Genomic DNA, 26,574 nt, shown 5'->3' with positions numbered 1-26,574 from the left:
TTAATCATACACCTCGTATCTTGGTATTTTTATCAATCAAATCTAACTCAACGTGATTCGTCGTATTTTAATTATAAAAACAAATTTTTAATCTTGAAGATCGCATAGTGTGGAATAGTCGATAATGTATAAATATTAAAATTAACTACTAGTATATTCTATAAACGTTCGGACTGAAAAAAATATGTTTTCTTCCTCTTTCCGGTTCTATCGTTCTACGTATTTTTAATGTTCCCTCGATAAGAATACATGACCCGTTAATCACTATTATTAACAATTCTACATAATACTTATAGAAAGTTTCCTGATTGTTTTAATTCCGATACAAAATAATACGTTCCGTAATTGCACATCCTTTCTCCTTTCTTCTACTAAAAATAACACATTTTTTAATTTGCATCTGAAACGATTCCCTGAATTGGATCTGAACGATTCCTAAACCAACAGACATCTACTCGATACAGATTTCTATCGATCGTTGGCAAAAATCCCAACAAAATGGAAAACAAATGCAGGTTCCAGTTGAGGAAGGCGTCAAGAGAAGACAGAAGTGGGTTCGGAACCGACGTTCACCGTCCTACCTGTACGTCTCCCACCTGGTCTATGCCTGAGGAACTCTTCCCCGACTGGAGAAGTAAAACTCTCAGACGTTTTCCGATCTCCAACAGTCCCGAACTCGTCCTCGTCAACGTGTGAACTTGTGTCAGCTAAGCAGGTCTGACGCGTCTTCGCTATTGTCCTCTTGTTTTCGTTTCTCCGCTAACACGAGAAAAGCTCGACTATTCTTTCTTTCGATAAAACGACCCGAGAACCTTATTTTCCCTTAGAACAACGCTTTCGTTTTGATCGACGAAACGATTTCGTTCTCCGAATATATTTCCAAGATATACCTATCTTTCTTTTTTTTTCGTTTAATTTGTAAATCATGGTTCAATTTGTAAATTAACCGATTCGTTGTATTTACGAAGAAAGGAAAGATATACGCGATATTTGTTTGAGGGAAGTTTATAGAACGAGGAAGCAGTGTAAAATTATTTGGTTTAATAAGCCTGCTGTAACTTTGTAAGTAAATTTGAAAGTCGACGGATATTGGAGAAGAAAGAAGAAAGAGACGTAGTGGGGTGTCGATGTTCCGGTGGTGAAGTTCTTAGAAAAAGGTAAACCGTGTGTGAACGCTGCTCGATAATCGAAGAGAAAGGAGGATCGTTGACGTAATGAGGCGGAGGAACGTTTTGTGCTTCCTGTGGATCACCGCGATCCTGAGGATACAAGGTTTCGTAGCTGCCGAGGCTGACCCGGCGATTCTCTCAGGGACCGACTTGGCTCAGTTCCAACAGGTAAGAAAAATGCTACCTGATTAATTTCTTCTTTTCTTGATGGTGAAGTATTATTTAAAAAAATGTTTTTATCGGATAATACATGATCTCTTGAGAAATTTCATGTTAATATAGTGTAAGATACAGTTGCTAAATTGGAAACTACAAAGGAGGTATCTTTCATAGACCTTCTTAGATGTGTAGGTAGATAGAGATTTAGGTACCTACTTGGTATCTTTTAAGAGAGGCTTGAGAGATTTTTATAAAGAAAATTTTGACAAAACAAATGCACGATATACTCTATCTAATCTATATGGGGCCAGAGTCATTGGATTTAATAACAAAAACGAATTATCAGGTGGAAGACAGCTACAAGTAACAACTAATGGTGAAGATTAATTAATAAGAAATTGCAGATAAAACAATTGATTTCTCTCCTTCCAGAGGATGAACCTGTCGAAGGTTTCATGCAATTCATGTAAGCGAAGTTCCTTGATCTTTTCCGCTATCTGTCGCTTTTTTGTCATGTAAGAAGCATTTGAGCACAGATTCATCCACAAAGGTTCTATCTATTCAGGCATAAAGTAAAATTACGTTTAAACAAATAAAGTTTTGCCGTGCAATAATCTATCTTTAGTAAATAAATATATATCTTGTTCTAGCTTGGAAGGGTGGGACGATATTTTATCAAATACGCTTCCGATGTCAGACGTCCGATGGAAAGTACACTTCGTAAAGCATTCGGCTGTGAAAAGATCGCGTGTAGTCGATCAAAGTTTTCCGTAATACCGGCGAGATCGATGTTCCTTTTCCACGATAGTGCAACGCTTCTATCGATCGAATACAATACTAAGCACGGGAGAATTACTTTCGAGAATCGGGATTTCCAAATACGTGTGGTATCTCGATTCAGAAATCGTGGAGATCGTTCGGGAAAAGAATGACCCTTTTAACGATTTGAATATCATTCTAGCAGAAATTGCCGTGCGAACGTGAATCGAGATATCGCCGGTGTATCTCTGGCAACACGCAAACTATATTTTCTCGGAATGTGCAATCGTCGATGATTTTTATCCACCCATCCTGTGTAGTGAACAGGCTTCCGATGTTCACGCACGCTTCTGGGAAACTTAAATCAATGCAAAAATTTACAGCATGTACATAGTATGCAAAAATACACGAATAATTCGAAATAATGTTCTCGTTACGGTATCCTGGAGAATGAAAGAAATTTCTATTTACATTCTGTATATTTTTACGCACGATCGCAAAAAGTATGAATTTGGAAGATCCAGCGATAAGTAATGCCCGACAACACATCGAGTTAGCAAGTTTCAAAAGACTTTGCACGTTTACGAAGCCGATCGTTTCACGTGGAACAATCTAACACGTATCGAGGATCGCTTAGCAAAGAAATTTCCACGTAGCGCGTTTCAACGTGTAATTAAATCTGATGCGAGATCTCTCCGACACGAACAAAGAGCCTGTGTGCACGCGTACGAACGGTGTGAAACGAAGCCATTTGCGATAGGTATGCAGATTTGATGAAATTACTTGGTACTGTTGCTCTCGCGGTTGACGTAATCAGGCCACAGTTAAACATTTCTACCACTGCCTTTGTTACACGTTATATTAGGTTGTCCCAAAAGTTTCTTTCGTTCTATAAGGAAATAATAGATCGGCGTTTCAACAAAACGAAATGGATCGTACGTAATTCAATAAAAAATAATATAAAACAAAAAACATTGTGCATCTATTATTTCTTACAAGACGAATGAAACTTCTGGGACAACCTATTATAATCTTTGATAATCGCGAGCAAGTTTCGCTGGTTGGACAGTAAAATCGGCGAATAAATAGAGAGATATTACGATTCACGTTGTGAATCGCGTTCGTTCGCCGTTGAAACGCCGCTTCTTTCTCCGTATTTGTTTATACGATCGCGATTCCTTGTACGTTTCCGATTTCACTTATGCCATTTTAACGCCTTCGCGACACGGTTAACACATTCACTTGGATTTTCTCACTTGATCGGATTTTCATGATGTACACCAAGTGTGTGTTCATAGGTATTGGATCGATGCATACGAAATCTCATTGTTCGGTAGCTTAAATTTGGCGTTAAATTTTCGCACAATATGTAATAATAATACTAACATATCCTGATAACACAGGATATTTAAAAATTTTAATTGTTTCAATAACAGGAATTCTTTTTACAATGATAATTAAGATAATGGCTTGAAATTCAAAGTAAGCGTTGTACTTAATTACGCACAGTCGCGTTAATTACGTTTCTGCAATCATTCTGAAACGATCCAGCCCCAAGATTTCTCTTCATCATCAAATTCAGTTTTCCGCGTAATAAGTAACGCTCTGTGGAGTTTACCTTCTCTGTTTTTGTGCCGTGTCTCCTCTCATCTTCCATCTGTGCAACGTATCAACGACGTTGCTGGACACAAAGAATCTTATTTCTTCGTTCTTCTCATAATATCGCAGTCATCTTTACGCTACGATTATTCCATAATCCTAATACTAACTTTATGCGGTACTTTATCTCCAAAAACTTACTCCGGAAGCTTGTTTCAACAAACTGACAGCTTCTAAAGATAATCAGTCAACAAAAAGTTCTCCGCTTCATAGTCCAGTTGAACTGGATTTTCAGCAAATTTTTATCACATTTTTATCTAGCGCACTGCATTCCAAGGTTTTCCAAAGTCTCGCAATTCTCTATGGACCGTCGATCTAAATGAAAGTTATAAATTCCATGAAGTATATCCGATGGCCATTGATACCGACACAAAGCATGTCGATTAGCGAGTTCTCGGTGCAAGGTTTCTTCAATTCTCGAGAGAAATCCGCCAATTAGAGGAAGATGCCGCTATGAGGACGCAGGAAATTGATATTGCAAAAGACGAAGATAGGAAGACCCGACATCAGATAGGAGTTTGCGAGTGAAGGTAGAAACAGAGGCCAGAAGTCACTCTGTTAGTGGGTGAATAGTGAACATCTTGGTTCTACTTTCGTACGTTGTTATAATTCCTCTTCTCGTGTCACGATTTTCCTACTTCTTCCGCAGCCAAACGTATTATAAATCTTTGCATATATATTATCACGTTTAAAAGATTTTAGATCAATATGTTAATTACAGTAATTAAAATAATACTCGCTTAGGAAGTTTCAAATCTCACGCCGGATAAGGATAAAACGAAACCGTACGAAACGGAAAAAGGAAAAAAAAGGAAAGAAGAAGAAAAGAAGAAAGGAAAAGAAATTGAAACGAAACAGTAATATAATAGATTGCTTATAGAATTTCTAATCGAATTAGCAACATGAAATTAGAGGCGAAGCTGGCAGAAAGCTAGCATCTAATAAACGAAAGTATGGTTCATCACGGCTATCCAACGTTTAATACGTCGCGTCGTAAACTTCCTAACGTACTCAATTTTTATCCATTAAAGGATAAAAACCTTAATAGACATCCTTCGGTTAATCATCGATAAGTTCCACGTTAATATTTCTATTAACGCGGCCAAAGATATTACGACAGTATCGGTGGAACGTGACAAATAGATAAATTTCATGCAATTTTCAATTTCCTTTTTTTAGAAACGTATCATTGCGTTATATAAAAGCTTTATCTGAGATACAGAAACTATATGTGGAATTTAAGGAAAGAAGTTGAAGCAGGTTCTCAGTGGCACAGGGAAGTAAGCTGAAATTACTGGTCTTTTTTATCTTCCAACGACAAAGAGGAAAATGGGATCTTTTTATCGCTATTATTTCTCGCGCACAACGACGTTGTAACATCGTCAATTATTCAATATCGTCAACGACAAATCTCGTTAAACACGTTCCCTGCCTTTTTCTGTCATTCCGCCAAACAACACTTTCACGAGCTCGGCGATAAAGTCTAGCACGTTATAGCGTTTACAGACATTTCTCCTGTGCGTGACATCCAAGAAACGCCGATTATATTTCCCAATAGTTTCTCTTACGGAGAGTTTTTGTAGGTTGACCGTGAGCATACGTAAAATCGAGAGTCACTTCTTTGCCGCTAGACAGACCGCGATACGTAAGACCAAGAGGAAGAAGAACCGGAAGTTTCGCCAATAGGCTGTCTTTGACGCTTCCGTTTCCACGCACGGAATGCTCCATCGAGCGCGGCAATTCATCGTTTCTTCCTTCCGACAAACGACGGTGAAAGGGTCTACCGTTGATTTATTCTGGTTTACCCGATAATTCCAATCGTACTTGAAATAATTTTAACACTGCGCGTACCGTTGCGGAATTTCAATTTTTATATCGCGATCTCAGAACAATCAAAGTCTCTTAATGTTTTGAGAAAAACATTGCCACAAAATTCAGACAAATTGCAAGCGGATCGTTCTTATTCTGTGCATCGAAACACCAACATTTATTTAAATTTCTAACGTATATTTTTTATAACTACGCGATTTTCATCTATGTGATCCATATCATACTGATCTATGGTTGTTCTATATGATTTTTTATTATTCTTCTATAAAATTAATAAAAAGACGTGCCAGGAGAAGTTAAAATAGAACCGTGACTTTAAAATTTTGTAAAATTTTCACCTTGCCCTCGACATTGGTAACAAGCAGTCGCAGGAAGTCCATTTACGATAGCCATTTTCGTTTTCACTTGCTGTTCTTTCAGCTTTTGCTCCCTTCGTCGAAGGATTACGCTGCTCCATTTCTTTTTATCGCGTCCTAATGTCGTAACTTTTTTCGTTTCTAAATTCCTATTACGAACAATACGTAATTTCTATTTCCGCTCGTTTCTCGTCTAATTTTACGAAAGAAGAATTCTTCCAATTTGTTTCTTGTTCATTTCGTTATTTCTATGATGCGTGTACTCAACATAGAGAAGTTCCTGTTATTTCAATAATATTCACCGAGACCTCGAAGAGTTTATCAAAGTGTAGTGCTAAATAGCACGATTCGATTCACCTTTCTCGAGGACACGAAGTGAGATCAAGGCGAATATACGGGACAATAGGTGAAGGTGAAGGATGCCACATAGTCTCTCACTTTCTCCAGAAACTTTGCCGATTAGCAGGCTCTAACCAGCAATATGCTCAATGTAATTTCTAGTTAGAAGGAAATAGTTTTCCAGAATGAGAATAAACGAACATCGAACAGGTAAATCGTCTCTGAAAATGATACGTTTAGAAACTCGTTCGATCGTAGCATTCCTTGCTTTAGGATGCTTGAAATAAAAGTAAGAAATTTTGTCAAAAGTATTTAAACTATATTTTGATCCACGAAGAAGGCGATTTCGGTTAATTAAGGTTACTATGACATTCTTGAAATGCTTGGCCAAATTTGGGCATCGTTAAACGACAGAAATTTTCTTAATATGTGTCGCCGTGGCACGGATTTCTCTTAAATTGGTTGCCGGTTGCTACTTTGTATTTTGAAATTAAATACAAAAATGTTTTGAAAGATTAGATTAAATATAATACCAATACATTCGATATATCCTGTATATATATATATATATATACTCAGCAAAAGAAATTCAAGAATTTGACCTAAATTTTGTTTTGAGAAGAATTTTATCTTCATCTTCTTCGCCTCTTTTACTACACTCACAATTCTATTTACTACACATTAGTCACATTTCACACGTATTTACATATAAAATCGTGGTGACGCTGTCTCTGTACTTAAACTTTCACGAATAAAATTTGAATACATCACGCAATTAAATTTTACCTATCTATAAAATTTCACAGGCAGGAATGTAAAAGTTCGTCTGTTCGATTCATTGTTCGATTAATCAATCTCTCTCGTCGGAAGACACGAAGCAAAAAAGGTTAAAGAACGCCAGGTTTCTGACATACTCTATGCCCACTGACAAAACCAGCCTACGTAATCGTCAAAGTTGGCCGGCCTATTTTCTCGCGAACGGTTCCTTTTAAATTGATAGGAAGTCTAGTGACGTTAATTGCAGCAACGGTGCACAGCTATCGAACTTCATATCTTAAGGTGCAGGAAGAGAAGAAGTAGTTTCACGACAGTAAGATCGAAAGTGCGACTTCTGCACGACCCTGGGGTGAAATTTCTCTCTTTCTATAAGAAGACGGAGGATGTTAATCATTCTCGGAGAAATTTCCATGTCTGTCTTGTTGACCGGCGAGAACAAACACAATGCTTGAATAATTATTTTAGTAATTTAATTTACATTCGTGTTTACCAACTAACTTATATCCATAATGGAGTGATTAGAGTATACGAAGAATAGTAAGGAAACAATGAGAAATTTCTGGAGACGATTTTATTGAGAAAATCCAGTTTCTATACTTTGATCTATCGGATAGTTTAATCTAGATAAGATTTAGAATTTAACTGTATGCGTAATATACAGCGTTATGCTTTTATTATTGGCTATTGTTCGTAGTATATGTACAATCTATATCTTTTTTATAGCAAGCTACAAGAAAAAGAAGAAGAAGAAATGGAAAAAACGTATGATCGTTTTACGTTACTTTATACTTTTATTTTGTACTATAACACTGTAGAATATCAGGACAAGAAAAGACATGTCTATCATTACCTATCATTTATACTGGATCCATTTTAGAAAACAAATGACCGGGTACATGCTCCTACAGCTTTTTTCCAATCGTTCGTGACAGTTGACAACTTGGCATGTTTCTCATTAACATATACCTTTCACCCCGAGATCACTAAATTACGCGTTGCACTATATGCACATTGCACAATGTACAAATATTGATCAGCTATCACGTAATATTTGATTACATATTAGATCATGTTTGACATTGATTCTCTTATAATATACGTAAATATTTTCTTGAGCAATGTTTGTCGTACGACTTGTACCGTCCAATAGCACAAAATGGGACATGCCCGCAAACGTGTTGGCGACTCCCATTAATACTTTACGATAATAAATACGCTAACTTATTAAATGACATTATGCGAAAGAACAAACGTAGTTGTTCCACTATTACAATCTGGGACACCCCGTGTATGAAAGATCTCAGATAAATCGGAGAGATTCTCGTTAAATTATTCCATGTAATTGCTTGCGTTTCTTGCAATGCTGGCATAAAAAACATAGGATACGTGGCACGGAACAAGTATACAAACTCGCGCAGAAGAATCCAGTTAAACGGTTATGTTACAGGTCGTCCTTTCACTAAAATCGAACGATCCCGCGTGCGATCGAAAGTAAAAGCAATCAACTGGTGGTATACTTTCTACGAAGAACGAAGGATAAAAGCATACGTTAAAAGATAAAAGATAGAAGGACACTTTCGCAATTTCGTATTCATCTTTATGGCAAGTACAGTCGTTTAAAATAACAATCGCGCCTTTTAATTATACCTTTTAGAATACAGATCGAGAAAGTCTAATTAATAGTATTCATTAAAATATCGCTTATAGGGTTTCGGTTTATAAGCGATTGCGTGAAAATAATTTTATCGCAAATCCTTGTGTCATTAGCACGCAGTTGCTAATCGCTCGTCAAATCGCTTAACAAAACATCGATTAACAGAAAATCGAGGATCCTAAAAGGGATTGGCAAGAATAGAAATCGAAAGATATTACTATATTTTTATTCAAAACTTTCGTTTCTCTCTAAATAGATTAATATCGGTGTTTGTAAAGTAGTTGAAAATTATCCGAACAGTGTAATATTTGCACGAACACAATGACGAAATACGACAGTTGCAGGTTTCCACTGGATCGGCGATTCGAACGTCTTGCAGTCTCCTTGAAAGTCTCTCAATTACGAAAAAGTAATTTTTCTCCAACAGCGAGATATTTCGTGGACACAATAAAATCTACTAGTCGAAGTTTCGAGAAAATTACTGCCACAAATATGCTGCAGCCTCCTTCCAAGTGTCTCAATTATGAAAAAGCAAAGTGTACCAATTCCTCGCGCGCTTTTCCACCGCCGAGCAACCGGAACGTGCGATTTATAGTATATTCGTTAGCAAAGTGACAATTTCATTTAACTAAGACTATCCGAACGTGAGAGAACATATCGAAATTAATCAGGAAGTAACGTCGGTTTCGAAAGTCGTGGGAAGAGGAACAGATCGTTCCGTTTAAAAATATTACAGACTTTCTCTGCGCTTTAATACCGCCTCGTTATTTGCCTTGTGTCGTTGAAAGCACTTTGTCCGCCTGCCATTTATGCATTACAAATTTTATAAAGATCACGTATGTTACCGTTTGGAAAATAAAAATGGTCGTAGAAACGAGAAAAAGACTTTAACGAACTTCTTTCCTTAAAAGAAGTTTCCTTTGAATTATGTATCGGCGTTCTAGATATGCGGTTTCAGAGCCTATATCGTATATAAGGTGTTAAAAAAAAAAAAAAGAAAAAATGTTAATTATCAAGATATTTCGAGTGATTAATTGGCAGTTTGTATTTCTTGAAGTATTTAAAGAACAACGTTTTCGAGTTAACACGGAAGATGAACTACACCGATTACATAAACAAATTAGGAAGCACTTCAAGGGTTTCAAACGCGATTAATCTGTGTAGGAGTCGTGACATGTAGTAAACGCTCGGTGATAAATGTACGAAGCGAATATTATTACGTATTATTATGTACTTTAATCCGCAAGAGTCGTGACTTCGTGCGGATTATGTAAACTAATTATGTTACTAGTAGATGCCCTGATTATAATATACATACGTGTCTTGTGTGTACCTTGACATTTCGACTTTTCTGATCTTCGATTCTTCTAATCTTCCGATCTTATAGTTTTCCAAGCATTTTAATTTCTCAATCTTTCGACGTTACGATATTTCGATGTTTTAATATTTTAATTTCTCTGTCCTTCGGTCTCTTCGTCTGACTCTCAACCATCCAGAAAGATCCATCGTAGGGCATCGCCGACCTAAAAAGCACCGACGAAGTAAAAGGGATCTCGCTTGGAACGTTGAAGAAAAAAAGAAAAAAAGGCTATTCCGAACGCTATTACCGAATATAGAGATAATGACTTCTGGGCGTTCAGAAATATTCTGCGAAACGGAAGGAAAGCGAAAGGTGGCAGAAATCTTCTGTCCTGTTGAACGCTAGGAACGCCATATTCTACGGGGCGTAAAAGTGAAGGAGCACCCGTTATATAACGGGACTATACCGTGTCCTGTAGTGAATGCACGCGTTTGATCGTGCATGCAGGCCGATTATGCAATCACTGGCATAATAGGGGTAGTGTGCTGGCCGCATATTCCGCGTGGATGTACCTGGCTAAGCTGCTCGAAGATGTAATAGCAAAGAATTTCCTCATGGATATATGTGGAAAGTGAACGTCTTCTTGGAGTTGTAAAAAAGGAAAAAGAACCAGTGAATGGTTTTTCTGCGTTGATCGTCGAATGAAATATAGCGAAGGATGGTGGTTTAATTAATCGGATGGAATCGTTGCAGTCTGTGGCGTTTTAGGTAACAAGGGATATTGTATAAGTGTCTGAAACACATTTCCCTCTATTCGAAATATTTTTACCAGTTGATCGTAGATTAACTAATATTCGATGCTTTGATGTAATTTGCAGCTCGTAGTTCGTTCGTTTCTCAATTTTCTTTTTATCCAGCCATGTATATGTATATAATATAATATAATATTAAAAGCAAAATATTCCCTCGCGGTCGTAAAATAACGTTAAAATCGAAAATTCGACGAAAATGCACGTGTCGTGTCTGTGTTTTTCTGCGATCGTCGAACATCGTTCAACGAGATCCTTGCGTTTTAAACGAACACAGATAACCATTCTATGCAAAATACGAGCAAACCAACTTACACCACTATGACTCTCGATCCGCCACCTTTCTCCTTCGTTCTTCTTCGCTTCCACAACCCTATGAGTAGACAGAACGCAACTTCACCGACCATTACTGTTTCCACGTTCGATTTTAAACGATCCGTTCACTACCGACTGCACGTTGAAACACGATCGCTTATAAGGCCTTCTCCTTGTGATATCAGAAGGAAATGCACGATCGTGCCGATCTATAGAACGGTTGTCTGGTCAGTCGATATATCTGGAGATAGTTGAAACACGCGGACGCGTGGATCGTTAATAGAAGAGAGAGAGATAGGAAGCCGCACCCAGATTACATTTTTTTCCACATCAGCTGTGGGAAAACCGTGGCCAACGATCCGCGGACAGCAGCACCGCGATCGTTGCGCGTGATCTCGTTACGTCAGTGATCGCGATCGATGAAATCTTTGAGGAAGAGTTTAATTCGTAAAAGCAGAGTTGCTTGACCGATTACCTGCGTTACGTTTGATCAGTAGACTGCGAACTTTTACGCGTTTTATGAAATTCCATTACCGAAACTCTAGCACGTTCAATCGCGAAAATAACTTTGCGTTATATCTCATAATTGCAACTATTATTACAACGATCATTTTTCATGATACGAAACTATGAATACGAATTTTAATTATTGTTAGTCTTATGTACGTATATGTATAGAGGAATAAGTACACGAATAGAATTTATGGTAGCAGCTGAGACACTATATTTCATAAACACTTGGTTCATGAACGAAACGCACGCATAGTTTGGTTCAAAGAGGAATAGCGGTAGAAGGAGAATGCACGAAGTTCGTTATGCTTTCGTGAAGTCATCTGGTTCAAGATTGCATGCAAATAGGTGCAAGAAGCGAAGAATGTTTTATTGTTGACATCATAGATCCATATAGTTTCTCTAAAACGTCCACTTTCTAAGCCTCGATTACTCTTAACCGGAGACAGAGACTTTTCGCAATAGTAAGCGGGGAAAACTAACATCGCGGTATACTTTTTTCGAGCGAGGTAAACATTGTTATTGCTTTACTAACTGGTGTTGAAATTATCGTTATGTAACACAATGTTCTATCCACGTATAATAATCAAATCCTATATGAAGATCGATCGATCATCGGCGTCTATTTAATTAATCAACTTGCAGAATGAAATTAATCGCATTAAACCATTTTATTACTAGCAAAAACTAGAGAAACATAAGGCTATACAAATGTGACAGAGTCATTAATTATATTATATTCTCATAAATAAATATTAATCATAAATTTATTTTTATCGATAGTCAAATGCTATACACGTAAAAGTATTGTATCATTTCCTCAAATTTTAAGATCCATTTCGATAAAAAGAATATTTGATCTATCCTTTTTCGTAAGCAAATCTATCTGCAATACCATATTAAAAAATCAAAAAATTTAAATTGCATAATCATCTTACTGCACAATTATGATAAATTCTCTATCTAATTCTCAAATAGCACGTTCCATTCTGCATTTATTCTCACGTTTTTCTGGCCTCGGCGAGAGGCAAAAACCTGCTCCAGTTACTCGTCTTAGCCTGTTTATCTTGCTACCAGTTAGTCTATTCAAACACCACGTGATTGATCGCCTTTGACTCACATTTACCGTCAGCGTTATTACGAGATTTAAGAGACTACTAGAACGTACTACGGCAATTAGTAGCAGCCGACATGACAATGACAGTGGTTTCTATAGACGGCATTGACTTTCGATCGTATTATCGAACATATCTCTTTAACGCGTTGATCGCTGGACCGAACCCACGTGGCCTTCCATCGTGTGTGGCATTCTTTTCTTAAAATTCGACGATTTGCACAGACACCGCTATAATGTCACCCACCTCTGGGATCAAGTCGGGTCATAACGCCAACGTAGCGTCATCAGTAGTCAGCAAAGAGTTAACTACACACGGAGATTTATAACACGGTCGACTAGAAAGAGAATGAAACGACAGCTAAAAACAAAATGAAATACAAGTAAGCAAGCTAGTTGATAAACGGCCAGAGATTCATTAACTCGTAATTTATGATAATGATACCAGCGTAACTTTCATCCATATTGCTCATCGTATTATAATTTCAAATTTCCTTCCGATCTAATTGCTATTTGCTAAGTAATCGTTTAAAAAACTTAATTTCAGATTGATCAATCCCCTATCGTAGTTAACGACTAAATAGAAAGAAATTTCCTGTACAAATATCATTTACATAATATTTTTCTTCGTGCGCACTCGTGATAATGTACTTTTCATCGCGCGGACTGAAGAGATTCTCTTCGACGCGCAACTCTTGGCACGTAGCTATGCTTTAATTTTAATTTAAAGAGAAAGGTAACAAAGGAACGCGATGGCAAAAGCTTGGAACAGTGTCGCCGCGCGTACCGAGGTGGTAGAAGAGATTTCAATTTAAATTCGAGATCGTCGAACGAGTTATTACGCGAGGACGCTGCGAAATGAAAACCGCGACGGAGTTATACTTTCTCGAAGAGTCGAGGAGATTGTCTCACAGCCCCTGGTACAACAACGACACGGAGAAGGGAGCCTAGAACAATGCCTCGGCTAATTATCGCGATCTTAATTACATCGGGCTCTCTTTCTTTCTTTCTCGAACAAAGCTGATGATTAATCATCACGAATACGCGCTGGATTGCCTTGCAGATAATTGCAGAATCTATAACCGCCGGTGATTAAACGTGCGACTAGGGTAGATCATTGACTATTCCGCGATTTATGTAAATACTTGTGCTCATTACACGCCATTTCTTTGTTCACAAATTTGTTAAGTACCTATTAACATGGTAAACAATGTTCTATCTTATTTTTAGATGTACGAATCGGCCAAGAGGTACGATGATCGAATGCATGGAAGAATGACGATTACAAATGTGATTTCTTGCAGTTTTCCTTCAAATCTAATTCTGTTTGTTATCTTCTGGAAACTAATTCACGAAAGTGAAATTTCTTAATGAAATATTGGACACCAATTGTGCACCTGGATAATGTGACACTGAGAATTTTATGAAAAATAGAAATAAAATTGATCAATTTGATTTCTCGGAAGCTCACATGACCAGCGAAAATGTAAAGAAACATAATATAATAAAAATATAACGAATATATATGTAATTTTGTTTAGAGTCATCCATCGCATGATCCACGGCCGCGTCTCTCAGCCTCTCAACAGGCTCAAATATTGAGCGACGTTCAGCAACACCAGCAACGTTTCCGTCGACCCCAAGACGCGACCAATTCTCGAGGATCCTTCGATCAAGTTGCCTCCAAGTCGCAAACTAGCGCGTCTTACCCATCCCTGGCCAAATACAAAGTAGATCGCGCAAAACAGCAACAACTTCAACAGCTGTACCAACAGCAACAACAAGTACAGCAATTGATACAAGAACAGCAACAAAAAATAGCTCAACAACTCAGCAATCCAAACTACTTGAACGCCCAGACTCAATTCCAATCTCAACCAGCCAAGCAACAATTTCCACAGCAATTTAGCAGCCAGTATCAGAACACCAATAGCCACTTTCAGAACCTTCAGCAGGACTTGTCGCAACCTTTGTTCAGCGATCGACAGACGTTACAGCTGCAAGAATATCTAGAGAAGCAACGTGAGTTGGAATTGGTGCAAAAGCAAAGGCAACAATTATTATTGGAACAACAGGAGCTACGAAGGCAGCAGGAGCTTCTGAGACTCCAACAGCTTCAGAAACTCACGTCGACTACCCCTTTGCCAGTTCCTGTCACTTCTGCCAGCACGATTGCTGTCAGCACTGCAACGTCTCCTGTTCTCGTATCGCTACCAACAGCGAGAAAAATCACTTCGTCCGAAACAGATCTGTTCCTGAAAGCGATAGCTACTCACCAGAAGAAGTTCTCTACGACCACACCAATTCCACCAACAACAACGACAACTGCGAGGACCACAACGACCATCAAACCGACCATCGTCACTGCAGTCTCACCCAGAACGTACCAGGAAAAGATAACGGTCACTCCCACTATCCCAGAGAATTTATTGAGCTTGATACAGGAGCAGCAGAATCAGTTTGTGCAACAAGGTAAGCCAAAGCCTCAGATCAAGGTTATATATCAGACTGAGAAGCCAGTGACCTCGAAGACCGTCACGACGAAGACCAGGTCTGCTTCCTTAGGATCGGAAAGAGACGTCTTGTTGAAACAACTGAAGCTGGCTCTGGCTCAATCTATCGACGACGACGTGAGGAACGTCAGTACCAGGGACATAGTTCTTCCCAACGGAAAGAAGATTCAATTAATTGATTCTTCAAGCAGCTTAACGTCTAATCTTCCTACCGATGGATCCACTTTAACTATGTCTACTTTGGCGCTGACTACTTCGACGACGACTATCAAGCCACCGAAAGCTATTTTCGAAGAGCTGACTAGGGGCGTGCTTCCTCCTGGAGCTGATTTTGAGGTTATTAGACAGAAGAGCGACGGAAAGCTGGAGGAAATTGGAAAAGCACCGATTCAGAGTCTACCAGCGAAGAAGGTGACGTTTGTGGTATTGGAAGAGCAACCTGATGGCAGTTACAAAGTGCAAGGGGTGAAAGGGAACGCGGAGAAAGAGGGAAGCGAGGTCGAGTCTATCGTGGAGAAGATAAAGAAAGGAGAGTTAAAGTTGCCACCGAGTTCTTCGAATCCGACGACTGCGACTTCGCTTCAGAATTTCGGATCCGGCTTGGATCCAAATTCTATTTCGACGAGGCAGAGTGCGACAGCCTCGAGTCAAAGTATTGCGTCTACTAGCCCTAGATCGACTACTCCGAGGTCTACTTCTATTTCGTCGAGGTACACGGAGAGGTACGCGATAGAGCAAATTAATTTAATTCGATAAATTTTTCATTTCTCATACCGCACCAATTACAAATCTTAATCTTCTAAATATCGTTCTTTCACAATATCCTTCAGAATCCAACTACAGTGGCTATGAAAGTATTTACATGGTGTAATCGTAACTACTTACGTATTGTAATTAGGCAATTTCTGTGTATGATCCTAATTTATCGTGCACTGTATTTGCGTACGATCTATCGCGTAACTATTCGCGTCATTCGCGTTTAATTAATCAAAACAACGTCTTTTTGCAGCAAACCGACGGAATACTTCCCTCACGTGACAATTTCACCAAATTCCGTGCCCACGACGGACAAGTATCTGTCCTCGGCATCGAGCGTCACCAGCCACGTGTACAATTCACTTGGAAGCGTAAACACAACCCCTAAATTGACCTCCTTGGATCACGATAGTCGAGTGACGTCGAAATATCCAAGTGTAACAAGGAGTCACTTCATCCCGACCATGGCTCCGGTCAATGAAATCATTACAACGACACTTCCATCGGTGCCGACCACTTTCTCGCATCAGTCGACCAATTCCTACATTCACTTCACCACCAGGCCAACCGGTGAAACTTCGCCGACCCTCAAGACGATCCCGACCACCACGAGACCGTCGTCCACCTTACACAACGAGAATATAATCTATCAGGACAGCTTTGAAAGGTCCACCATATCATCGGCGATCGAATCACCTTCGACCAGGAGTCAGATACACGAGAGTTTGAACACGTTGTTTAGGAGGGAAGGATTGTTCGCCATGGCTAAATATTTGAGACAGTCGGGTTTGGACAACGTGTTGAACGAAACTGGTGAGTGACCGATTAGATTCCTTTTGTCGTAATAAAATCGAAGTGAAAATGTTACAGAGACATATGGAATTTTTCAAGTAAAAATTTTGAAATAACTATCACCGAGAAGTTGAACGTTGTAAGGTAACTGATGGATCAATTACCAGAAGTTTTCTTCTTATTAGAATAAGATTAAAACGAAATTGCAACCGTAATCTAGCCTATGGTGCCTTTTTAATGAAAAATTTTGAAACTTGCAGTGTCTTCGTTTAGTACGAATGAAATTTTTTGGATCTCGATAAATCACACGGCAAAATTCTTTTTCGTTAAACTACTCGAATTCGAACTTCAACTTCCATATACATTAACCTGATGAAGAACGAAGATTTATAATCTGTACAAATATTTTGCTTCTTCTCGACGTCAAACTTAGCCAAGCAACGTTCATTAGAAAAATGTTCACACGGATTGTCTGAACGTTTCGACAGAACCTGCCTCGTCGCAACAACAATAATGGTCGTTACCTCGTTATACGAATCTTTAAATTACAAAAGTCAGCTTAATTGCGTCGTACGGTATTGCGTTAATTGACCTATATAAGCCATCGATTTGATCGAACGTTTGTAACATCTCGTATCTTCAATTTATGAATTCAGTCACCGTGTTACCGCCGTTACGTTACTTTTATGGCTTTAACAACGAACGACTAATTAAGGTTTATCGAAGAATCGATCGCCGACAAAAACGATACAATACCGAAGAATCCACGATCTGCAGGTCTGATTTATTTCAAGTCTCGTTAGTTTTTCATCTTTTATTTCATGATACTTTTGTGTCGCGTTTCGTGAAATGAGTACAAGGTTGAATTTCTAGCACATTTACTGTTAATACGCTTAAGATGGTTGATCAATAATTGAAGAGTGTCTGTAGAAAAAACGCTGTAGGTACCACGATACAGGTTTTTCAGGAGGAAAAGACACTTTACGCATCGATGCAGTCGAAATTCACGAAAAAGAAAAGTTGAATCTATTGGAAACCCTGTACTCGCCGCCTTTTAATTGCACAGAAAACTCAATGCTCTATTCATTTAGATAAAAGCACAGATAGGAGCCGAGAAACGATTAACTAAAGTTTACTGGCGCTTACATTTTTCTCTATAGAGGCGACGTTATGACACCATCTCCGAGCATTGTTAACGACCATTCAGAACATAAAATTGCACTTAAGTTCTATGCTACTTCTATGCTCGCGTTAGTACGTAGAACATTGTCCAATAAGAAATCAAAGTTCTTCAACTTTGACACTTACAGTGTTTTGTACAATCGCTCTTCATTGATCGTTCTAAAATTTTTTATTACCGAAAATAAATTCGCTTGTAGCGATCGTAAAACATAAACCACGTAACTACAAAATCCAACGATTTCAATTTCTTCATTCCGTTAACATTGACGGTGAAAACGTAATAACACGAATATTTTATAAATATACTTATCTATCAAACCTATAAATTATAAATACAATTATTATATAATTATGCAACTATAAATACGTTATTAAACATGTATGATTTATAATTTACACGGATATGTTACGCAAGTAATAATCTAGACAGTCGGACAATGTCCAGACGTTTCTGAGGCAATTAAAAACGATTGTGAAAATAAGCGGTGGAGAAACGCGTCGGAGGAGATCGTGCAACAGCCAGATCCAATTATCGACGTGTCAGACAAACGGAAAAACAGTGCACTTCCGTCGATTAAAAAGCAAAGAAGCGTAACGGTGTCCCTTCACGCTGGGCGAGAAACGACCGGATAATAATTATCCTCGTGATTGAGAAAGATGCGTTTGTCACTCTCGTGACGTCTCTCGAGCCAGATCCAGAACAAACGCGCCCTGTCGTAAATCGTAAAATGACGCTAAGCTACAGCGAGTTACACAATATCGTGCGAAACGTAGACGAATACTTGAAATAGGATTATAAAACAGCGAGTCATTCTATCTGAGATTGATCGTCTACGTTTTAAAAATAATCTACGAGTTAGAAAAAGTAGCATGTAATCGAAGTTTGTCTCGAATTTCTTTCGCGACGATCGCTTCTGTTATTTTATTTCGAAACACTTTCGAACCGATCATTTGGACTACCATTTGAATTTAATGAATATGATTCGATGTTACAAGAGAAGTAACTAATGTTACGCTTATAAAAACTGTTCTATGATATTACAGGGCCGTACACGATATTTGTACCGACAGACAAAGCTTTCAGGACGCTTTTGGTGCAACTTGGTGGTCCAGAAAAGGCAGAGCAAAAGTTCCGAGATAATCCACGACTTCTTAGCGGGGTACGTCACGTTTGTTGATTTATAACGCGGCAACGATTGCTTGCGATATTAATCCCGCGAGAATCGTCTTCTTGGCTTCTCACGAGCAAACGAAATTCCATCCTCGAATCGAAGAGTAATTAATCGAAGAGTAATTTGAAGAGTAATTTGAAGAGTAATTGAAGAGTAATTGCGCGATACGTTGATAAGTAGTAATTTTTGATTGGATTGCAGAATGTAGTTATATCTCTAAGGAGTTAACGTCACAGTAAAATGCCACATTCTGTTGATCATTAATTCTCTCTTAAATAGAATTATGGGTAAAAGTAATTTACCGTGATTAAATAAAATTTACATGGATCGAATTTGTATGATTAATTTACCACTACCGCTGTGCCTTAAATGGAATTATGGTCTACTATACGATGATTAAGTAGACTATATCGCTGGAGTTTATATGGTTTATATGGTTAATTTGCAGTTACTGCTGCACCACGTGATACCAGGAGCCTTCAGGATCGATTCGTTGCAAGATGAAATGACTGGTGTTAGCTTAGCTGGAACGCAATTAAGAGTGAACGAATACGCAATGCACGACCACGAATGGAACGACATCAAGGTATATCCCTTATTTCACAGAGACCTGGTAATTCCGGATTACGTTATCGTTGACAATCTCACTGACCTTAACGGCGATTTATCTCCATCGATTCTCGTTTTTGGATCAATGAGTCATAACCAGCGCTGCATATTCGCCGCATTGCTCGATCGATCGTTTCACGTTGATCTAGTTTGTCGACCTTCTGGAAAACATTCCATTCGCTCGTTAATAATGCATAACATCGTGCGTACATAAACGATCGTGCGATCTTTTCTTTTCTAGGAATTCAAAATTGGCGAAGATTGAAACCAATGATCTTTCTTACTGTCGCGTATCTTTTTCGCTAACTTTGCGTAATGTTATTTAAATTCTTAAAACGAGTAAAATCGACATTGATCTAAGCAGAAAGCGACGTTAACAGCGCTGTGTTTTTTTTTTTTTTTGTTCATTTTTACAAGCAGGTGACAACGATAAATGGCGCGAAAGTGGCATCGAATAAACGGGACATCGAGATACCACAGGGTGTCGCCCACGCCGTTGATAGGGTGATGTTTCCTCTTCCGGTTGGCGATTTGGTGCAAACGTTGCAGGCTGACCGCGAGAGAAGATTCACCAACTTCCTTAAAATGCTCTACATCTCCGGTCTTCAAGATACTTTATCAGGTAAGACAGATCGAATAAATAATAATAATAATAATAACAACTAAATAATAAAAAATAAATAATAACGCACATTTATGAACGCATAAAATTGCAGGGAACTGTTAAATTACTATCAGCTACAAAACTAACTTATATATCAATCATGCCTGATTCTTTGAAATGCCACAAGATAAGATGTAGTTTATGGATTTCTTGTATTCGGTAATAAAGAGGAATTGATGAGAAATTGATGATTCAAATAACCGGTACACGTTCGATAACTTATCTAAATCATCGTTTGCGATGCTTCATCACTCGTACAACTTGTTTACTTTCTGACGAAACTCTTTCCATCGTTGAAGGGTTAATGAGCCTTTACCCAATAACAGTGCTCGTAATATCGTATCTATTAATGATATAGATGGCTAATAGTTATTTAATGACGTACATATAGCCAGATATTTTATGATTTTCAAAAGATTTTATTTAAAAATACGTGGATATAATAATTCGTAATTCATTAATTATCACCATGTCGTGTAACAATTATGTAACTTGATTTTTGTACATTTTAAGGATACATTCTAAGCAAAGCTCGAAGGGAACGAGTTATACTTAAAGCGTGAAATATCCATTAATAATAATAATCAATAAATTATCTCAAGCCGACTGAATGAAATTTTCATACTTACTTTAATGGAGGTTCGTCAAATTTTCAATAATCTGAGCTTCCATTGATATTTATTAAGTCAAATTTAACAGAAGCTGTCGTAATTGTCTATGATTGTATGTATGGTAACATTTAGGTGTTAAAATTAGAATTATTAACAGTTCAGTAATGCGGAAATAACTTTTGCAGGACCTAAAACTTTCACCGTTTTCGCACCAACGGACTCCGCTTTCGAATCATCTTCGAAGGACGGAGCACCGGTTTGGACGGAAGAAGACGGACCAGAAGCTGCGAAAACGATTGTTTCGAGACACGTGATTCCATCTACCCTATACACAGCTGGTATGAGGTATTATTTGCAAAAGGATACCCTTCGTCCTCAGTCACCTGTTCATATTCACAAAAACGGTGGTAAGTGAAAGATATTCTGTTATAAAATATAAAATATCAAGTAAGATTTAATATTAGAAGAAAAATATTCTATCAAAATATATATGTTATGATTTTTGTTAAATAACAAATTTAATTGCTTGGAGAAAATATTAACTACTTATGACTAACGAATCTGAATTCCCGATTTCCTGTTCAAAGTTATGTTAATTGAACGAAACATACGTATTGAATAATAATCTTCTAAGCTAGAAAAATTCAAAGAATTTTCTTCCCGTAAAAATTGTAGTCTGGCGCGCGAACGGTGAAAAAATAGGCGTCCTAATAACCTATTTGCTCGTTAAGCAGTGATTCCCCCACCTTGTGATTAAACACTCCCTTTCGCCCCATAACGTATTCATTAAAGTATGATATGGAATGAATTTCTTTCTAATGGATGCATACGTGCTGCCCCACCCATCTTTATCCTTTGAAATTGTTCTTTCACTTTCAATGTTATAATTGCTTGTAATTATTTTCAAATTAATTGTTTTCCATTTAGTAATTACCGTTATGAAACAACCTTTCAAAGAAAATATTTTGTAATGAAGAAAGATTGTAAACTATTTCCTATGTTGTTCCAGGTCGAGTACGAGTGAACGAGGCGCATGTCGTAACACATAATATACCAGCAACAAATGGAGTTTTGCACGCAATTGACGGCATACTATAGCCACTACACAACATCGGTTACGTAGATCGGTTACATTCAGTTTGAAAAGTTAGGCGTCTTAAGAGGAAATGCATATGTCAGTCACAGTACACGAAAAATATTTATATTCTTATACTTATTACTTCTTTGCGATTTGCTAAAGAAAAATATAATAATAATCTTAGACTAGGTTTGCACTACGTGATAATCTAATAATAATTTATGAATAATATACTAGCCTAATAAACGTTCTGTTTTTAGAAATATGTAGTGATAACGAGGAAAATAAAATTTTAGTAAAAGGAAAAAGAATTTTTAACGCTTAGGGATTATTGCAGTAAATCGCAAAGAATTAAAGTATTCGTCTCAAAAAGATCGTAATTGAGACAAAAACGTAGGTATCTCGGGAAAGGAAGAAAAGATAAATCTCTAGAACTATCATTAAGTTCAACAATAAGGATAAATGGACAGGATTTGCCATAGATGTTGTGAAATTGCATAAATGTAATGGGGTCTTTTTTAAGGCATAAACAAATAGAAAGACTAATTTATATAACATAGATGCGTGTTAATCGCTCATGTTGCTACGCAAGCTATACGAGCCACTAAGTGCGAAAAATTAATTGCCTAATTGTATAGAATGGTAACGCAATACCATGATTAGTATTATTATAGTATGTATTATTTTATAAATAAATGTACAGTCTATGTTTTTTCATAATTATTGTCTTCTAATGTTATTTTCAATATTTGACTAATTACTATCTTTCGTCTTCTCACTTATATGCAATAAATAGAATAGAGATAAAAATTATACAATCATATTGATAATAAAATTATTTTTTATTTTTGTAAAGATAATTTATAAATAAAGTATATAATATTTCCATTCATAAATATATATAACATTTACAATTACATTACGTTCTAAATCGACGAAATTTAATAATAAAATTAATATACTGTTATACGTTATTACGATGATTCTGCCTGATTTTAATAAAAATTCTTTTATTCTTTTTAATAATTCGTTTTATATTTTTTCATTTCCACCATTATATGATGGAAGTTCGTTAATTGTGTACGAGCATTTGGCGGTAAGATTTTATGGAATCTGTGGTAATATTGCACTAACTGTGTCATTGCATGTTGTACCAGTGCTGTACCAAGTACCAAACTAGGAAAAGATTTTAATACTTCGTGATTAATTTCTTCTAACGCACGTTTCCAATTATTCGTAAAAGATTGTGCAAGAGCCAATGCTTTTCCCTCTTGTCTTTTTGATTCATCGGGTTGACCCTTCTCGATCATGGCTTCAGATTCTTTGACAAACTGTATTATACCTCCAAAATGTGGACTTAAAATTTCCTCGACATATTCCGAAGAACGTGCATTTAATTGATCGCGAAAACTTTCTGCTTCTTTTGAATTGTCTCGTGTTCTTTCCTAAAGAATATGGTTACGTCTATAACATATTTCTTTTTACAATATTAATTTACATTATTAATTAATAAATTAATTGTTTTACCATTAATACACCAAGAACCAAATCATAATTATTGATGAGAAAAACTAGTTGTTGAATTCTAGTGCAAAATGTAGCTGCCATTCTTAATAGGAAACATTGCACGGCTTCCCGCAATTCTGCTAATAATTGCGTAGCCCCTTCACAAGGAAATTCTTCAACTACGCCAACCATTGCAGCACTAAATTCAGCATATCTTCGTGTAATCTACATACAAATTTCTCGAACTATTACTATTTCTAAAAACTTACGTTAACATATACTTTAATGTTATAAACTTACATAATGTGGTCCTGTTTCTTGGGTGAGTTTTAGTGGATCGCAGCTTTTTATACTTTGAATATTCAATTGAAAAACGTATTCGAATCTAACGATTCAAACAAAAAATGTATATATTTAAACTTCCACTTAAGAATTAAAAATTATATTATTATGTTGATTTAAATACCTAGGCCAAATTATTGATGTCATGTTATCCCAATACTTATCTAAAGCTGGTACCGCTCTTTTATGACAAATTAAGCGATATCGCATTACTAAATGTAAACACAAGAATAAAGCGATGGTATCATAGCAATTTTCCACAAAAGATTGCAGATTTTTCACCATTAGATTTATTGTTTTTCCCATTACCTAATTATTAAGTACATGGTAGTACATAACTTTATATATTCATTTTTGTTCATTTTATTAGAATTGACATAAACAATGAAAAGTATTTTACCTGATTAAAGATATCCATCGCTTGCACACCATGTACTTTAAAAAATTCAGTTAAGAATAAATATTCTCTACAAGCATTATCTACAAGAGCATATTGTTCACTCCTGAACAAAGCTTCGTAATGATACTATAAACACAAAAGAAATTGTTGTATTAATATTTCCATATGTGATTTTACCTTAAAAGCGATAATTTCCATATTCACCCTTGTTTTAGATGCAGTATGAGGTACTATAATGAGTGCTTCCAACTGAGAAGTTAATACATCTCCTCTATTACCTATAGAAAATACTGTACCCTTATGCTTTAATATAGTTTTATGAAAAATACTTCTCCCTGCTGTGTCTTCAACTCCCATCATATCATCTTTAGTTGCTCTTTCTTCAAACTATATAATTTAGTAATTAGAAAGAGATTTTGATTATCGTTCTATTTAAGATTTGAAATTATTATTTTACCTGCAGTTTCATTAGTTTCGAAGAATACGACTTAAAATACGAATAATATATTTTACTCATTGTGCTAATATATTCTCCACAAATTTCTTCAGCTACGTTTCTTTCATTTGCTAAAATAAATTCGAAGAAAAATTTATACTTCAACATATTATTCTGAGGGACTTGATAATTTGTCATTGGTTTCCTGAATTTGTAAATCTGTTCTAAAAGATACGTTCTGATCTTTGCTAGTGCTTTCACTTTCAGTTTCTCTAATATATCTTTCACATCTAAGCAAGACTTTGCTTCTTTAAAACTCTGCTCCTTTACAAAATTTATTTTATGATTTAATGTTTGTAGTTGGGTCAAAAACTCTTTTTCAGTCACCAGGCAATCCATTATTCCCCTAATAAATCATAATTACAAATTTAAGAATATTTCTAAATTTTTAAACGAGTATTATCTTTGTATTATTCTTAATTCTTACGCGATAAGAGCTTCTGACACTGTCATGTCTTCGATAAACTGACTAAGAGGTCCTCTAATAATTTGCCTATTAGACAATTGTTGACTCATTGCTACAGACTTACGTTGTAGATACAGTATTTCTGAACTGATACTTCCTAAATCTAATTGGAAACTCATTAACATTGATTCCATTTTCTATAAACAAAATTTTTGAAATGCATTTTAAATCATACATCGTGTCTTTTAATATATTTTATTTTTGAAGTCGTAATCAAATTTTAGAAATTATAAATTGCAGATACTGGTAATTCATGCAGATTAAAATCTAACCTCCAAAATATTATCGCACGCAGCAATTTGGTTATGAAGACTTGCAATATTTTCGCTTTCTTTTATATAGTCTTGAATAGATTTATTCTCCACTTCTTTTAATTCTTTTTCAATTTGTCTGGAATATTGACGCAAATCCGTACCAGTCTTCAAAACTTCTTGAACAACATCATCTCCAAGATCTTGAGGTAATTGCACCTCATTATCTTCAAAGATATCAATTTCACCCGACATTTTACAAATCTTCCTTTTCTTTAATTAATTTATTAATTTAATTCATTTATATCGCACAGTAATAAACGCCATTCCTTACTCTGCTGTCAAACCTTTTTCGCTTGTAGAACTGTCACAACGATCACACATTCTCATTGGTCACACACGCGTTACACGGAACTGGGCCATAGATAAAGTAAAGAACAAACATATCATTACAAATAAATACGTATGCATGCGTAAAAAAGTTTATTTATTTAGGATATAATTTTCCTAATAATAATTTTTTAAATAATTTAAATTTTATGTGGGGTGACGTGGACAACGTGGCATTAATAATATAAAAGAGACATTCATAATATACGTATAATATCATTTCTATTGCTAATATTTTATTCTAATAATATGTTAATAATAGAAATAATATTATATTTTTAATGACACTATAATTATTTTATTATCATTGATATTATATGACAAAATTTATTATATTTGTAGTTTCGATTCGATTCGATTCGATTCTTACCATTTTTGTCACATGCGACATTACCGATTCAGTATATAATGGTTTGAATTAAAAGTAAAGTTTCGTATGGAATTACGAATAAAATACAGTCTTAATGAATGAATAAAAAATATTTATTCGAAGACCTTTTCCGAGTACTAATTTCAACAAATAATTTATGAGTGAATTAATTACAATAGTTAAACAATTATCTTAGCTTATATTTATATATAAAAAAATCAGACTT

At 36.3% G+C, this 26,574-nt stretch overlaps 2 protein-coding genes and 1 long non-coding RNA gene across 5 annotated transcripts; 1 reads left to right on the top strand and 2 right to left on the bottom strand.

Annotated features, from left to right (window-relative positions):
* Positions 1–103: 103 nt before the first annotated feature.
* On the top strand, positions 104–22,847 carry LOC117166594 (uncharacterized). 2 transcript variants are annotated; one of them, XM_033350687.2, is made up of 8 exons: positions 104–1,337; positions 14,292–15,985; positions 16,273–16,832; positions 19,038–19,153; positions 19,614–19,751; positions 20,192–20,396; positions 21,235–21,456; positions 22,059–22,847. In XM_033350687.2, the coding sequence occupies exons 1-8, from the start codon at positions 1,215–1,217 to the stop codon at positions 22,145–22,147; spliced, it is 3,147 nt and encodes a 1,048-aa protein (XP_033206578.2). In that variant the 5' UTR covers positions 104–1,214; the 3' UTR covers positions 22,148–22,847. The 2 variants fall into 2 exon arrangements, with proteins under 2 accessions (XP_033206578.2, XP_033206581.2); XM_033350690.2 differs by having other exon boundaries at positions 108–1,337; positions 20,195–20,396.
* On the bottom strand, positions 8,911–11,355 carry LOC143302644 (uncharacterized). Its single transcript, XR_013058283.1, has 2 exons — positions 10,310–11,355; positions 8,911–10,225 (listed from the first exon to the last, which is right to left on the bottom strand). It is a non-coding gene; the product is annotated as an uncharacterized LOC143302644 (long non-coding RNA).
* A 103-nt stretch (positions 22,848–22,950) lies between the features above and the next one.
* Vps52 (vacuolar protein sorting 52) lies at positions 22,951–26,001 on the bottom strand. Of its 2 annotated transcripts, none has more exons than XM_033350872.2 (9): positions 25,610–26,001; positions 25,299–25,474; positions 24,833–25,217; positions 24,580–24,762; positions 24,376–24,501; positions 24,100–24,284; positions 23,934–24,018; positions 23,655–23,858; positions 22,951–23,572 (listed from the first exon to the last, which is right to left on the bottom strand). In XM_033350872.2, exons 1-9 carry the CDS (start codon positions 25,841–25,843, stop codon positions 23,147–23,149), a joined length of 2,004 nt encoding a protein of 667 aa, XP_033206763.2. In that variant the 5' UTR covers positions 25,844–26,001; the 3' UTR covers positions 22,951–23,146. The 2 variants fall into 2 exon arrangements, with proteins under 2 accessions (XP_033206763.2, XP_076474418.1); XM_076618303.1 differs by having other exon boundaries at positions 25,299–25,440; positions 25,610–25,749.
* Between the last annotated feature and the right edge of the window lie 573 nt (positions 26,002–26,574).

This window comes from Bombus vancouverensis, chromosome 4 (assembly GCF_051014615.1).
Source record: "Bombus vancouverensis nearcticus chromosome 4, iyBomVanc1_principal, whole genome shotgun sequence".
Lineage (NCBI taxonomy): Eukaryota > Metazoa > Arthropoda > Insecta > Hymenoptera > Apidae > Bombus > Bombus vancouverensis.
Note: the sequence above shows the minus strand (reverse complement) of the source record. Positions and strands in the feature narration are given on the sequence as shown.